Source organism: Bos grunniens, chromosome 4, assembly GCF_055505025.1.
Source record: "Bos grunniens cultivar Pamir isolate PY7600 chromosome 4, Bosgru_T2T1.0, whole genome shotgun sequence".
Classification (NCBI taxonomy): Eukaryota; Metazoa; Chordata; class Mammalia; order Artiodactyla; family Bovidae; genus Bos; species Bos grunniens.
The window spans coordinates 29,444,547-29,459,384 of NC_141168.1; the positions used below are offsets into that span (position 1 = coordinate 29,444,547).

The 14,838-nt window shown below is 38.0% G+C and overlaps 1 protein-coding gene across 14 annotated transcripts in view; it reads left to right on the forward strand.

Annotated features, from left to right (window-relative positions):
* GRM8 (glutamate metabotropic receptor 8) overlaps positions 1 to 14,838 on the forward strand; it is an 868,572-nt gene that overhangs the window by 736,929 nt on the left and 116,805 nt on the right. For all 14 annotated transcript variants that reach the window (XM_086395795.1, XM_086395792.1, XM_086395796.1 and 11 more), the window contains one exon: positions 13,551 to 14,486. In XM_086395795.1, coding sequence (XP_086251921.1) covers positions 13,551 to 14,486 — 936 coding nt within the window. The remainder of the gene's footprint in view (positions 1 to 13,550; positions 14,487 to 14,838) is intronic.

Below are 14,838 nucleotides of genomic sequence, written 5' to 3' on the forward strand. Positions count from 1 at the left end.
GGGTTGCTGTTGTAAGCATTTAATGTTCTGTGCTTAGGACAATTCCGACACAGAGTATACCCTCAATAAATGTTAGCTATTATCATCATTATCACTTTTTATGTTCTGTTTGCTTAGCAATATAAAGTAGCTTTCCCCTGGAAATAATTCATTCTAAACCTCATTGTCTAGCTTCTCACATTCTGAAAGCATTCACTTCCTATAAATTTCCACAGATTGAGTTAAATATACTTTGAGTGATATGGGCTAAGATTGAAATAGACAAGTGTTTTGCACTGAACATATATTACATTGTTCAAAATATCTCAAAATGCTTTATAAAGAATTGTTTTAGTTTTTCATGCATTTATAAATCAACTTAGTGTAGGAAAAATAAGAAATGTGAATAATTTAAAGGAATATCCTGAGTCAAAAATATTGCTCATAGGGAATATTACCCCAGGCTGATTCTCTTATTATTTACTTATTAGCAATGAAGGATCTGCTTAACTGAATTTAGTCATCATAAAATACAGGCACGATGTCTATAATGTAGCTATTCATATATGGTCTTTATATCATATTTTAAGATTTCAAATTAAAAATATGAAAGCTTATAAATTATATTCAGAAAAGATCTAGCATGTCAAATCATCCTTAGTGATTGAAATAGTAATTTTATAGTAAACATTCAAATGAAAAAGTGAAAGTCACTCAGTTCAGTTCAGTTCAGTCACTCAGTCATGTCCGACTCTTTGCAACTCCATGAACCGTGGCACGCCAGTCCTCCCTTTCCATCACCAACTCCAGGAGTCCACCCAAACCCATGTCCATTGAGTTGGTGAAGCCATCCAACCATCTCATCCTCTGTTGTCCCCTTCTCCTCCTGTCCTCAATCTTTCCCACCATAAGGGTCTTTTCCAATGAGTCAGTTCTTCGCATCAGGTGGCTAAAGTATTGGAGTTTCAGCTTCAACATCAGTCCTTCCAATGAACACCTAGGCCTGATCTCCTTTAGGATGGATTGGTTGGATCTCCTTGCAGTCCAAGGTACTCTCAAGAGTCTTCTCTAATAACACAGTTCAAAAGCATCAATTTTTTGACACTCAGCTTTCTTTACAGTCCAACTCTTACATCCATACATGACCACCCAGTCGTGTCCAACTCTTTGCAACCCCATGGACTACAGTCCATGGAATTCTCCAGGCCAGAATACTGGAGTGGGTAGCCTTTCCCTTCTCCAGGGGATCTTCCCAACCCAGGGCTCAAACTCAGGTCTCCCACATTGCAGGCAGATTCTTTACCAGCTGAGCTACAAGGGAAGCCCAAGAATACTGGAGTGGGTAGCCTATCCCTACTCCAGGGGATCTTCCTGACCCAGGAATCAAACCAGTGTCTCCTCCACTTCAGGTGGATTTTTTTTACCAACTGAGCTATCAGGGAAGTCCTTAAATAGAAAGCATTTATATAAAAAAAATTTGGTTGTTTACAATATAATCATAAACATAAACATAATAATACAAGTTATAACAATGTCTTTAGAGTTAAAATGACTACTCTTCATAGCATTCAAATTATGATTTTTATCATAAACTTAAAATTAAGGGAAAAGATTACCCAGTTTCAGTACTGTGGCTACAAATACCCCATGCTCCCTAGATATTTGCATATGTAGTATGTTGGGGTGAAATGCTATCATAGGGTTAGTGCATCCCATTCAATGAACGTATTGTAGGTGTGACTTCCTTACTGGTCCTCCAAAACAGTCATTCCACAACACTCATCCCAACATCCTCCCTGGCAGATGCCACCCTCTTCATCTTCAGAGTCAAGGGCACGAGGCACTGGCCTAGGTGCTTTTCTCTGCACAGAGCTGGGGTGAGTCAAGGGGCATCTCCTGTGGCAATTACCAGGAACTGACATTAAGAGCCGAGATTATGGGAAAATAAAAGCATGAAATAGCAGATCTGGATGAAATCCAAAGACCGTGGTTTGGTCTGTTGCAGCTGACATAGTTTTTTTAACAGAACAGCTATGTTTACTAATAGGTGGAGAGTGGTTACCTTCTTTCCAATGCTGCCTCAGTCCTAAACCAAGGCATATGAAAAGTTTCAGACTGCCCTTTACATTTTGTGTTCACCAACCATTTTCATAGATATTAGCTTGTTAGATCTTTCCAACATCCCTCTAAGGTGCATCCCTATAAGATCAGAGTACAGAGTGTCCCCCAAATTGGCTTCTCTGAAGGTATGGATGAAACAGTAAGAGGCTACACAGATTTAGGAAGAGTAAGTTTGTTACCATCCTACTTAAAACCCCAAATAGAGAGTCATTATATATTTGGAGTAGTAATAGATGTGTTTACCACACATTCTAATTATTAATCAATTTCTGTCTTTTTTTTTTCAAATATTGAATTCCTACTGAATCCTAGGTCTTAATACAGATAATGGGAAGTAAAAATATCTGTCCTTGAGATTCTCTGCTCTCTGTCTGGTGGGGAAATGAACAAGTGAACAGATAGTCCCAATATAATGTCAAAGAGTTATAATAAAATACATAATGGTATATAATGGAATCCAGGGAAGGAGTATACCCACCTGAGTGGTATAGGGTCTTTTGAGAAGATTTCACAGAAAAGTTAATTTTTTTTTTTTTTTTGTCATGAAGGTAACCAAGGACTCTCAATTTTCAAATCGTATGCTCACGAAATCTGTCTTTGGGCGCCACTGAGCACTTCCTCATTTCTGAAAATAATCTGTTGGGTTTCTTGGACCTTGGACTGGATTCTTCCCTAGTTTCCATCTGGCCATGTTTTTCCTTCCTCTTCTACTAATCTTACTGAGTCTGCTCTTTACATTTTGCTCTTTCCATGCCTTCATTTGTGCCATCTTCCTTTCACACATTCCATTGTTTCTGTGGGTGAGAATTTGCTAATACATATTCATGGTCTCGACCGCCTTGCATATGACTGTGCCTTGGAAATCTTTGCCTCAGGCAAACCTGACTCCTGAGCACAGCTGATGCGTTCAGCTGATTCCTGAGCTTCCTGGCTTGGAAGCCTCCCTGGGACTTTGGGTAAAGGACACCGTCACCTGTTCACTTGTTCTTCCAGTCCTCCTTCATTCATTCAGCAAATATTCATGAATGTTCACTGGAGGTTAGTCACCGTGTTAGGCTTTGGATCACAATGCTGGAAAAACAGAATAGGCTCTTCCTCTCCTGAGAAAAATAAATTTAACTTGGTGCTTAGCAAAGTGTGGTTCACTAATTACATGACAGAATCACTGAAAGAAGAAGGGCTTCTTTTAAAAATGCCAAGTTGAGGTTCTTTCCCAGGCCTGTTAAACTGTAGTCTCTAAGAACTGCTTTCCAGTGAGATATAGTTTGAGTAAAGCCTTTAAGTGATTCTAAGGAACATAATGTAAAATTTATAAAACCATTTATTGAAGTAAAAAGAAAAACAAGTGCAGAATTGCCTACTGTAAAAGTGCCATTGAAGAAGATTACAAGGTGTTGTGTGATGTACAGTAGGAGAGTAAGGAGGGTTGGTACGTAATTACCTGGGAGTTAGGCAGGGATGAGATCATGCCTGGCCATGCAGTTGGCGGTTGATCAGAAGTAAGGCTGAAGTAAGTGAAATGCTAAGGATGACTCTCAAACACAAGGCCGGATGCCATTGTTTGGTTTTTCTGTTTTCTTCTTGCCACTCTTATTTCTATTTTTTTCCCACTATATCTTAAACCTATCCCATTTTCTTCATAATTACTGATTCCAACAGTTCATAGGCTCTTGTCTTGTCTAGAATTATGACATTATTCCCTTAATTCTTATTCTTGCTAGTATCATCCTTTCTCCTGATCTGTCACCACACTGATCTCATATATATATATATATATATATATATATATATGTATATATGTATATATATGTGTTGGAGAAGGCAATGGCACCCCACTCCAGTACTCTTGCCTGGAGAATCCATGAATGGAGGAGCCTGGAAGGCTGCAGTCCATGGAGTCGCTAAGAGTCGGGAACGACCAAGCGACTTTGCTTTCACTTTTCACTTTCATGCATTGGAGAAGGAAATGGCAACCCACTCCAGTGTTCTTGCCTGGAGAATCCCAGGGACGGGGAAGCCTGGTGGGCTGCCGTCTATGGGGTCGCACAGAGTCGGACACGACTGAAGCGACTTAGCAGCAGCATATATATGTATAAAATGTATATTTTATTTTATATGAGATCACACATTTGGTTAAAATTCTTTAATCATGCTCTTGGGCCATGAGGATAGTCTGAGAAACCTGGTGCTGCCTACAAAGTCCTTCCTGCTCATTGCTGCTCTTTGGATTCCTCTTGTCATCACTTGCAGCTGGAATTTAGCAAAAGCCTCAGCTTGACAGGTGATTGACCATATCTAGCCTTGGATTTTTTCCATCTTCTCTCTATACTGCACAGTGATCCTTCTATGCAATAAAACTCATCATCTTTGCCCCTTCAGTTCAGTTGCTCAGTCGTGTCTGACTCTTTGTGACCCCATGGACTGCAACAGGTCAAGCCTCCCTGTCTATCACCAACTCCCAGAGGTTACTCAAACTCATGTCCACTGAGGCGATGATGCCATCCAACCATTTTATCCTCTGTCATCCCCTTCTCCTCCCGCCTTCAATCTTTCCCAGCATCAGGGTCTTTTCAGACAAATCAGTTCTTCACATAAGGTGGCCAAAGTATTGGAGTTTCAACTTCAGCATCAGTCCTTCCAATGAATATTCAGGACTGATTTCCTTTAAGATGGACTGGCTGGATCTCCTTGCAGTCCAAGGGACTCTCAAGAGTCTTCTCCAACACCACAGTTCAAAAGCATCAATTCTTTGGCACTCAGCTTTCTCTGTAGTCCAAATCTCACATCTATACATGACTACTGGAAAAACCGTAGCTTTGACTAGATGGACTTTTGTTAGCAAAGTAATGTCTCTGCTTTTTAATAAGCTGCTTAGGTTGGTCATAACTTTTCTTCCAAGAAGCAAGCATCTTTTAATTTTGTGGCTGCAGTCACCATCTGCGTGATTTTGGAACCCCCCCAAAAAATCTCTCAGTGTAAATTAAGTAGGGTGACAATACACAGCCTTGACATACTCCTTTCCTGATTTGGAACCAGTCTGTTGTTTCATGTCCAGTTTTAACTGTTGCTTCTTGACCAGCATACAGATTTTTCAGGAAGCAGGTCAGGTGGGTCTGGTATTCCCATGTCTTGAAGAATTTTCCACCATTTGTTTTGATCCACACAGTCAAAAGCTTTGGCATAGTCAATAAAGCAGAAGTAGATGTTTTTCTGGAACTCTCTTGCTTTTATGATCATCCAACGGATGTTGGCAATTTGATCTCTGGTTCCTCTGTCTTTTCTAAATCCAGCTTGAACATCTAGAAGTTCTTGGTTCATGTACTGTTAAACCCTTGCTTGGAGAATTTTGAGCAGTAGTTTGCTAACGTGTGAGATGAGTGCTATTGTGCAGTAGTTTGAGCATTCTCTGGCATTGCATTTCTTTGGGACTGAAATGAAAACTGACCTTTTCTAGCCCTGTAGCCACTGCTGAGTTTTCCAAATTTGCTGGCATATTCAGTGCAGCACTTTCACAGCATCATCTTTTAGGATTTGAAATAGCTCAAGTGGAATTCCATCACCTCCGCTAGCTTTGTTCGTAGTGATGCTTTCTAAGGCCCACTTGACTTCTCATTCCAGGATGTCTGGCTCTAGGTGAGTGATCACACCATCGTGATTATCTGGATCGTGAAGCTCTTTTTTGTACAGTTCTTCTGTTGTATTCTTGCCACCTCTTTAATATCTTCTGCTTCTGTTAGGTCCCTACCATTTCTGTCGTTTATTGTGTCCATCTTTGCATGAAATGTTCCCTTGGTATCTCTGATTTTCTTGAAGAGATCTCTAGTCTTTCTCATTCTATTGTTTTCTTCTATTTCTTTACATTGATCACCAAGGAAGGCTTTCTAATCGCTCCTTTCTATTCTTTGGAACCCTGCATTCAAATGGGTATATCTTTCCTTTTCCCCTTTGCCTTTCGTTTCTCTTCTTTTCATAGCTATTATTAAGGTTTCCTCAGACAACCTTTTTTCCTCTTTGCATTTCTTTTTCTCTGTCCCTTCAGAGGATCCCAACTATCACTTTCAGCATAACATCCAAACTCGTCTCAGCGGCTTGTAAGTTTCTTTTAAAATGATCTTGCGTTTCCTCTTTTCCTTAGCCTGCCTCTTGCCACTCCAACCAGTGTTTTAATCTGTATTTTTGCTATTTGTTTTATCTTTAGTTTCTCCAGTTTGTTATGGCTTCTCACCGCTGAAGTTTAATCTTTTTTTTTTTTTTTTTTGGCTTGATGCCTTCTTGGGATTCCTGTTCCTGGTGGTTTATCTCCTATACAGCCTTCAGGCTGCTGTCCACACATCCCCAGAACCCAGGCTGAGTGCCCCTGCTGAATCCTCTGCTAGCAGCACCACTGCCTCCCTGCTTTTCTTTCGCAGGGAGTCTAACACTGAGCTGCGACTGGCTCTCTGCTTATCTCTTTCCCCACCTGCACTGACTCGGAGGCCAGGGACCGCGTCTTGGTCACTGTTGAATTCTCACGTTGAGTCTTGTGTCTCAAAACAGAGTGGGTATGCAATATGGTTTTTTATACAGCAAATGAAGTACTGAATGTTAGTTCTTCCTGACTGTATCAACATAGTTTGCATATTTAAAAAGTAACAGCTTTATTGAGATAATTCAAATACCATAAAGTTTGCCCTTTTTAACATACATAATTCAGTGGTTTTTAGTATAGTCACAGAGTCATGTTATCCATTGCCACTAATTTTAGACTATTTTCATCACTTCCCAAGAAATCCTCTCTATTCCGTTCTTTCCTTAACTCCTGGCAGTCAAAAATCTACTGGCTGTATATGCCTTTGCTTATTCTGGACAGTACATATAAATTAAAATTACACACTGGTCTTTTTGTCTGATTTCTTTCACTTAGCATATTTTGAAGGTTCATTTATTTCATAGCATATATTATTACTTTGTTTCTTTTTATTTATTTTTAATATTTGATTGAGTAGATAAAGCACATTTCTTTAATGGAATTGGATTTTTTCTGCTTTTTTGCTATAATGACTAATGCTGTTATGAAATTCATGTATAAATTTTTTGCGTGAGCATATGTCTCCAGTTTTCTTAGACTGAAATAATTTAGGAGTGGAATTGCTAGGTCATATGGCAATTCTATGTTTAACTTTTCAAGGAAGTGCCGAACTGCTGTCCAAAATAGCTGTACCATTTTACATTGCCACCAATAATATAAAGAGTTTTAATTTCTCCATATCTTCAATAAAACTTGATTCTGTCTGTATTTTTTATTATGACCATCCTAGTGGGTATTATGGTTCTGTTTTGCATTTTTCTGATGACTAATGATGTTAAACATCTTTTCCTGTGCTTATTAACCAAACATATCTGTTTTTTTGAGAAATGTCTCTTCATTTCTTTTACTTATTTTTTAATTGGATTGCATGCTTTTTTAACAGTTTAATTCTAAGAGTTTTAAAATATATATTCTGATATGAGTTCTTTATCAGATATATGAGTTAGAAATATTTTTGCCCACTCTGTGGGTTGTTTTTTCACTCTCCTAATAGTATCTGTTGAATTATGAAAGTATTTAAGATTGATGAAGTCTGATTTATTTATTTTAACTTTGTTGCTTATTCTTTTGGTGACATGTCTTGTGCCAGAACCATTGTTGAAAAGACTATTTTTTTCTCCATTGAATTTTCTTGTCAGCTTTGTAAAAAAATCAATTGACCTTATATGTAATAGATTATTTCTGAACTCTCAATTTTCTTTCATTGATTAGTCTTTCTTTGTGCCAGTATCATGCTGCTTGATTACTGTAGATTTATAGGAAGTTTTAAAATCAAGAAGTGTAAATTCCCCAACTTCACTCTTTTAAGATCATTTTGTCTATTCTTGGTCTCTTATATTCCCCTATGAATTTTAGGATCAGTTAATCAATTTCTTCAAAGAAGTCAGAAGAGATTTTAATAGAGATTATGTCGAATCTGTTGATTAGTTTTGTGAGTATTTCCATCTTGGCAATGTTCAGTCTTCTGATCCATGAACTTCAGATTGCTTTTCATTTATTTCTTTAACTTTCTTAAAATGATATTTTGTAGCTTTAAGTTAAAAATATTACACTTTACTAGTTAAGTTTATTCCTAAGTATTTTATTTTTAATGCTATTGTAAGTAAAATTTTAATTAATTTAAAATTGTCTTTTTAAATAGGAGGAGTGTTTACATTTTTAGAGGTTATGTAGACCTGTAACATCACACAAAACTGTGACTTCAATCTAGGGATCATACATACATACTAGATTTGCAAAGGACACTAAACCTACTTACCACTTTGAATAGAAGTAGAAAGCATTGCATTACCCCAAAGAAAGGATGGATATTAAGGAAGCAATATATATTTATATATAAACATTTATAAATATGAATGTATAAAGTAATATATTGATAAAGTTTATTTTGAGTTGCATTAGCAAAACCATATGCTTCACAAAATATGTAACCAAATTCTGGCATTTTAAATACTGATTTTAAATACTCATCCTAATTAAATACACTTGTTAAACCTATTGATTATGTGGAAATTAACAAGTAAACCTTTGAGAAAATGTCCAGTTTCACTAGAAATGATTGCATTATGCTGTTATATAAGTCAGATGAAGAATTGGGTTTTTGAATACTGGAGTGGCAAAGTAGTCATCAAAATAATTATTAATACTATGCTTATTTATAGAGCAAGATAAAAAGAGCTAATTAAGAATGGTATGACTAGATATCAATTATCTTTGTGTTATATTTAAAATTTTCCCACATGTATAATAATCATAATGTTGAAGATACAACTTAATATGTGGGGAAAAAACCCTGTAATAGAGGTATTAAATTGAGTGAGAATTTTGTAGTGCATACTGAAAATGATTAGTTACAGTAGGGCCTTTAATTGGGAAATATTTTTGTAGCCCTTTTATCAGGAGTTATTAGAACTACACAGGAGAAAATTATTTTATAAAAAATAATGTCTTTAATTTATGTTTGGGAAGATTAAAGATTAAAAAATGTAGGCACACTCAGAAAGTTTTGGTTTTGTGGTTATTGGTGCCTTTGCATTAATAACAGAATTTGACAGCCGAAGCTGGTTGATAGCCCATATTCTAGAAAATGAACTGGATTGGGGCCTCCAGAATCTATCACCGTTGGTGAACATTGTCAAGACAGGAGTGGGCTATGGTTTCATCTCTGGAAGGTCTATCAATATAACTATCATCCGTTTGTTAGAACACATGTTTTAGACACAAATATCCTAATATCAGAATAATACCAAAGGAGAGGAAGACCTGTTTTAAAATATTTTTACTCATTATGAAAGATGCTATAATTTGTTAATATAGAAAAGCAAGAGGGCTGAATGATCTTTGTGTTTTATAGTATAGTTGTGAAAAATAAGAAGTTTAATTTCTATTAATACTACCAATCTCAATTAGTATTATTTTTAATTTGGTATCATATCTAAAATAAATTTTGTCTCAAACACTAATGTATTTACAAGTACCTGACTCAAGTGTTTGCTATTGCTTCCTCTTTGGGGTGGATATTAGTTGGTTCCCAGACTTCAACTATGGTATCAAAACACAGTACAGTTCAGTTCAGTTCAGTTCAGTTGCTCAGTCATGTCTGACTCTTCGCGACCCCATGAGTCGCAGCATGCCAGGCACCAACTCCCAGAGTTCACTCAGACTCAGGTCCATCGAGTCAGTCATGCCATCCAGCCATCTCATCCTCTGTCATCCCCTTCTCCTCTTGCCCTCAATCCCTCCCAGCATCAGAGTCCTTTCCAATGAGTCAAATCTTCGCATGAGGTGGCCAAACTACTGGAGTTTCAGCTGTAGCATCATTCCTTCCAAAGAAATCCCAGGGCTGATCTCCTTCAGAAGGGACTGGTTGGATCTCCTTGCAGTCCAAGGGACTCTCAAGAGTCTTCTCCAACATCACAGTTCAAAAGCATCAATTCTTCGGCGCTCAGCTTTCTTCACAGTCCAACTCTCACATCCATTTATGACCACAGGAAAAACCATAGCCTTGACCAGACGGACCTTTGCTGGCAAAGTAATGTCTCTGCTTTTGAATATGCTATCCAGGTTGGTCATAACTTTTCTTCCAAGGAGTAAGCGTCTTTTAATTTCATGGCTGCAGTCACCATCTGCAGTGATTTTGGAGCCCCCCAAAATAAACTCTGATACTGTTTCCACTGTTTCCCCATCTATTTCCCATGAAGTGATGGAACCGGATGCCATGATCTTTGTTTTCTGAATGTTGAGCTTTAAGCCAACTTTTTCACTCTCCACTTTCACCTTCATGAAGAGGCTTTTTAGTTCCTTTTCACTTTCTGCCATAAGGGTGGTGTCATCTGCATATCTAGTTATACATAATAGATTCCTTGATGAAATGCAGTCATGTATTTTTAACATGTTTACTGAATCATACATAGTTTTCTCCATTATATCACGAAATGTCACACATATTTCATGACTACATTGTTTTTTACTTAAAGAAAATTTACAGTTTTTAAAAGATGTGGTATTTTCATTGTCTTATAACTTTAATTTTTATTTATGAAAACATTTTTTCACTAGTTGAGTATTCAAAAAATTGATCAAGAAAAATGTAATGCTTAGCTTATAATGATGAATATTTATCTTCTGTAATGAGGCCTATCTGATTGAGTATATTTCTTTGTTAATAAGTCATTTCCTTCTAGAAAATAAAGTGCTTTGTGAATTAAAGAATCGAACATGTGGTTAGACAAGTTGACCTTTAAGGTCTCTACCAAATTTGAAGTTTAATGTGTCTGAGAATTTTTTTTTAGTGTCATTTTCTTCAACAGTAATATTATAAATCTATAGAAGCCCCAAACAAAATGCAATTTTGATTTTACAGTAATTAGCTTTGAAACATAACCTTCACAAAACATATTTTATTATCTTAGAAGAGTCCATTAGGGTATAAAATCAATATTTTAGCCACTCAGTAGAGCATTTCATTTTTCTCAATATTTTTGAGAGAAGCCACTTTCAATTTAACTTTTTTCTTGCCTAATGGAATCTTATACATAAATAAAATAACTTTTCTAAATCATTGAAAGCTAATAGAAAATTAACAGGGTTATGATAGATTGCTTTTCCTTTGTGGTGAACAGACAAGGTAGAACTAATAATCTTGAGTGCCCTTAGGACACATGAAGTACCATCTACTTTCTCAAGGGAGGATATTTGAAATAAAACATGCATGAATTCTCCACTTCACCTGAGGTGGGTTTGATGGCCCTCTGCAAATGTTGAGCTTAGAGGCTATACTTCTCTGCCCTCCACTATTCACACCACATTCAAGAAAGGAAAGCATCCTTAAGCAGTAGATATGTTTATGAAAACAATCTCAGTCACATAGTTCCCAAAGGGGAGGCAGTCTTAAGAGTGATGATAGAATGCTGCTGACAGTAGACAACTTGGGGGGCATATTTTGGTAAAAGATAGTTAGTTGTTACTACTTTCTCAGTAGATTCTCAATAGACTGCTATACTGGTGGAATTCACAGAATGGGTAAGAAAGCTTAACTTGAGTTGCATTAGTTTTCCATTGCTGTACAATAATTCCATGTTTAGCAGCTTAAGACAAGAAAACATTTACTAGCTCACACAGTTCCTGTAGATTGGAAATTCAGAAGCAGCTTAGCTGGGTTTTTCTGGCTCAGGGTCTCTCATGAGTTTGTGGTCAAGATGTCAGCTGGAGCTGCAGTCATCCGAAGGCTTGCCTGGGGCCAGACAATTCACTTTCTGGGTGACACCCTCACATGCATGGCAAGTCGGTGCTGGTTGTTGGCGGGAGGCCTCAGTTCCTTTCCATGGGGCTGCCGGAGAACTCTCATGATAGTTTAATTATTTCCCTGAAGTGAGCAATCCAAGAGAGAACAAGACACAGGCCAAAATGTCACTGATGACCTAACCTCAGAAACCACATGCCATCATTTCTGGAATATATTATTGTTTACACAAATCAGCCCATTTAAAGTGGGAGAGAACTCCATGAGTGCATGATTCCAGGAGGTAAAGTTATTGGGGGGCATCTTGGAGCCAGGCTATCACAGGATATGGTGATTTTTCCTTTAACTTGTTATAGAGCTGGTCTTGGAAAAATAGTTTTTCATTTTGTTTTGTTTTAAACATTCCTTCAGCTCTTATCTCTGTGCCTCTTTGAGCAATCCTTTATTTCCAGATCTCAGCACTTTCAAGTTGGCTCCTTCTACCTCAGGGGTACCCCTCACATTCTTCCTTCCTCACAAATTCAATAAATATTTGAGGATGAATTGAGTGTCCATCATTGTTTGTCCATATCAATGAGCAAAATCACTCTGTTCATAGAGCTTACCTTTTATATAGAAGCTGCTTGTCATAGTAAATTGTTGATCTATAATTTCTGTTTTTTTTCCTATAGCATTTGTGAGATTTGATGCTATTTCCAGGTAGATGATGTCAGAATTGATTTGACTTATAGGAGAAACAGCTAGTACTCCAGAATTTCTTTGTGGTTTAGGAAACCCCTTTTGCCCTGTCCCCCACATTGGAATTGGGTCCAGAACCTTTAGTAAAGCAATTTAAGGTAAGGGGTCAATGACTGGCAAAATTCCTTTAAAATAACACTTTGGTTTTAATAGAGGTATTCTATGGTCTAATTCAAAAGAGTGAGATGGAACCCTAAGGCCTTGACACAGAAATCCTACTAGGGGATCTCACTCATTTGTATCAATTTCATTGCTTTAAGCCTACTTTTGTTCAATGGAAATATCATCATCAAGCTGTCTCACTCAGCATGGTCTTTTCCCCAGTGTGAAAATGCAAGGCTGAGGGGCATAAGTGAATCTGAATGTTAAACAGAGGCAAAACCATTCATATAGTTGTCACTATGGACACATGAGGAGTGTCAGAGATTAAAGTAGCTAGTTTTGCCATTTCCTTTCAAAATTGACACAGTGAGATTTGAATTTCCCCAAATATGGTAGAAAGACTTGATTCATTGTTCATATGTGTATTTATATCCTAGCCAGTATTTCAGGGCATTTATATCTGAGTTTAGCTCTAACAGGTTTCTTTCCATAGGACTTTTCTTTTTTTTTTTTTTTTCCATTTTAAAGCTGTTTAGATCAATGCATCTTTCTCCAAATGTCAGATTGGTCAAAATCAAGGAGGTAAATGGAAAGTAATGACACTCATCAAGTTGATGATGTGAATGATTTATTGGCCCCAATCATTTAATACTTTCATAAAGTCAGGGAAAGAAACTCTGGGCTCTTATTATGGTAAACTGTCCTGTCAGCATTCAGTGATTTATTACAAACCTGTGGCTAGGATTAGGATATTATAAATGGGGGGAAAATGGAAGGCTCATTAATATTTTATACCCACAGGTGGAAGACATGCAGTGGGCCAATAGAGAGCACACTCACCCGGCGTCGGTCTGCAGCCTGCCCTGTAAGCCCGGTGAGAGGAAGAAGACAGTGAAAGGAGTCCCTTGCTGCTGGCACTGCGAGCGCTGTGAAGGTTACAACTACCAGGTAGATGAGCTGTCCTGTGAACTCTGCCCTTTGGATCAGAGACCCAACGTCAACCGCACAGGCTGCCAGCTAATCCCCATCATCAAACTCGAGTGGCATTCTCCCTGGGCGGTGGTGCCTGTGTTCGTTGCCATCTTGGGAATCATCGCCACCACCTTTGTGATCGTGACCTTCGTCCGCTATAACGACACGCCTATCGTGAGGGCTTCGGGCCGCGAACTTAGTTACGTGCTCCTCACGGGGATTTTTCTCTGTTATTCAATCACCTTTTTGATGATTGCAGCACCAGATACCATCATCTGCTCCTTCCGGCGGATCTTCCTAGGACTCGGCATGTGTTTCAGCTATGCAGCGCTCCTGACCAAAACAAACCGAATCCACCGAATATTTGAGCAGGGAAAGAAATCTGTCACAGCACCTAAGTTTATCAGTCCTGCATCCCAGCTGGTGATCACCTTCAGCCTGATCTCCATCCAGCTCCTGGGAGTGTGTGTCTGGTTTGTTGTGGACCCACCACACATCATCATAGACTATGGAGAACAGAGGACTCTAGATCCGGAGAACGCCAGGGGAGTGCTCAAGTGCGACATCTCTGATCTCTCGCTCATTTGTTCACTGGGCTACAGTATTCTCTTGATGGTTACTTGTACTGTCTATGCCATTAAAACAAGAGGAGTTCCAGAGACTTTCAATGAAGCCAAACCCATTGGATTTACCATGTATACCACCTGCATCATTTGGTTAGCTTTTATCCCCATCTTTTTTGGTACAGCCCAGTCAGCAGAAAAGGTAAGAAATGCATTTGCCAATCGTTTTCCTGGATTTAATTTCTTCCTTTAGGATGTTTCCCCTTCTTTCTCATTGGCTCACTTATATTCTTCCAAGAATCCTGGTGTGTTATATATATGCAAGGTCGCTTTGCTCTGAATATTTGTAGACTGAAGCTGATTTTTCATGAAAAACATTTTAATGTGTTTTCCTTGGTGAGGTTGAAGATTGACAGAGCTCACATCACTTTCTTGGTCCTTTCTTCCAGATCTGTTATCAACTAACATAGATGTTATTTTCCAAATGTTAAAAGAGGAAAGGAGAAAGGGCAGACATGATTCAGAGGAGTGAGCTATGCCAGAGGTATCTCAAT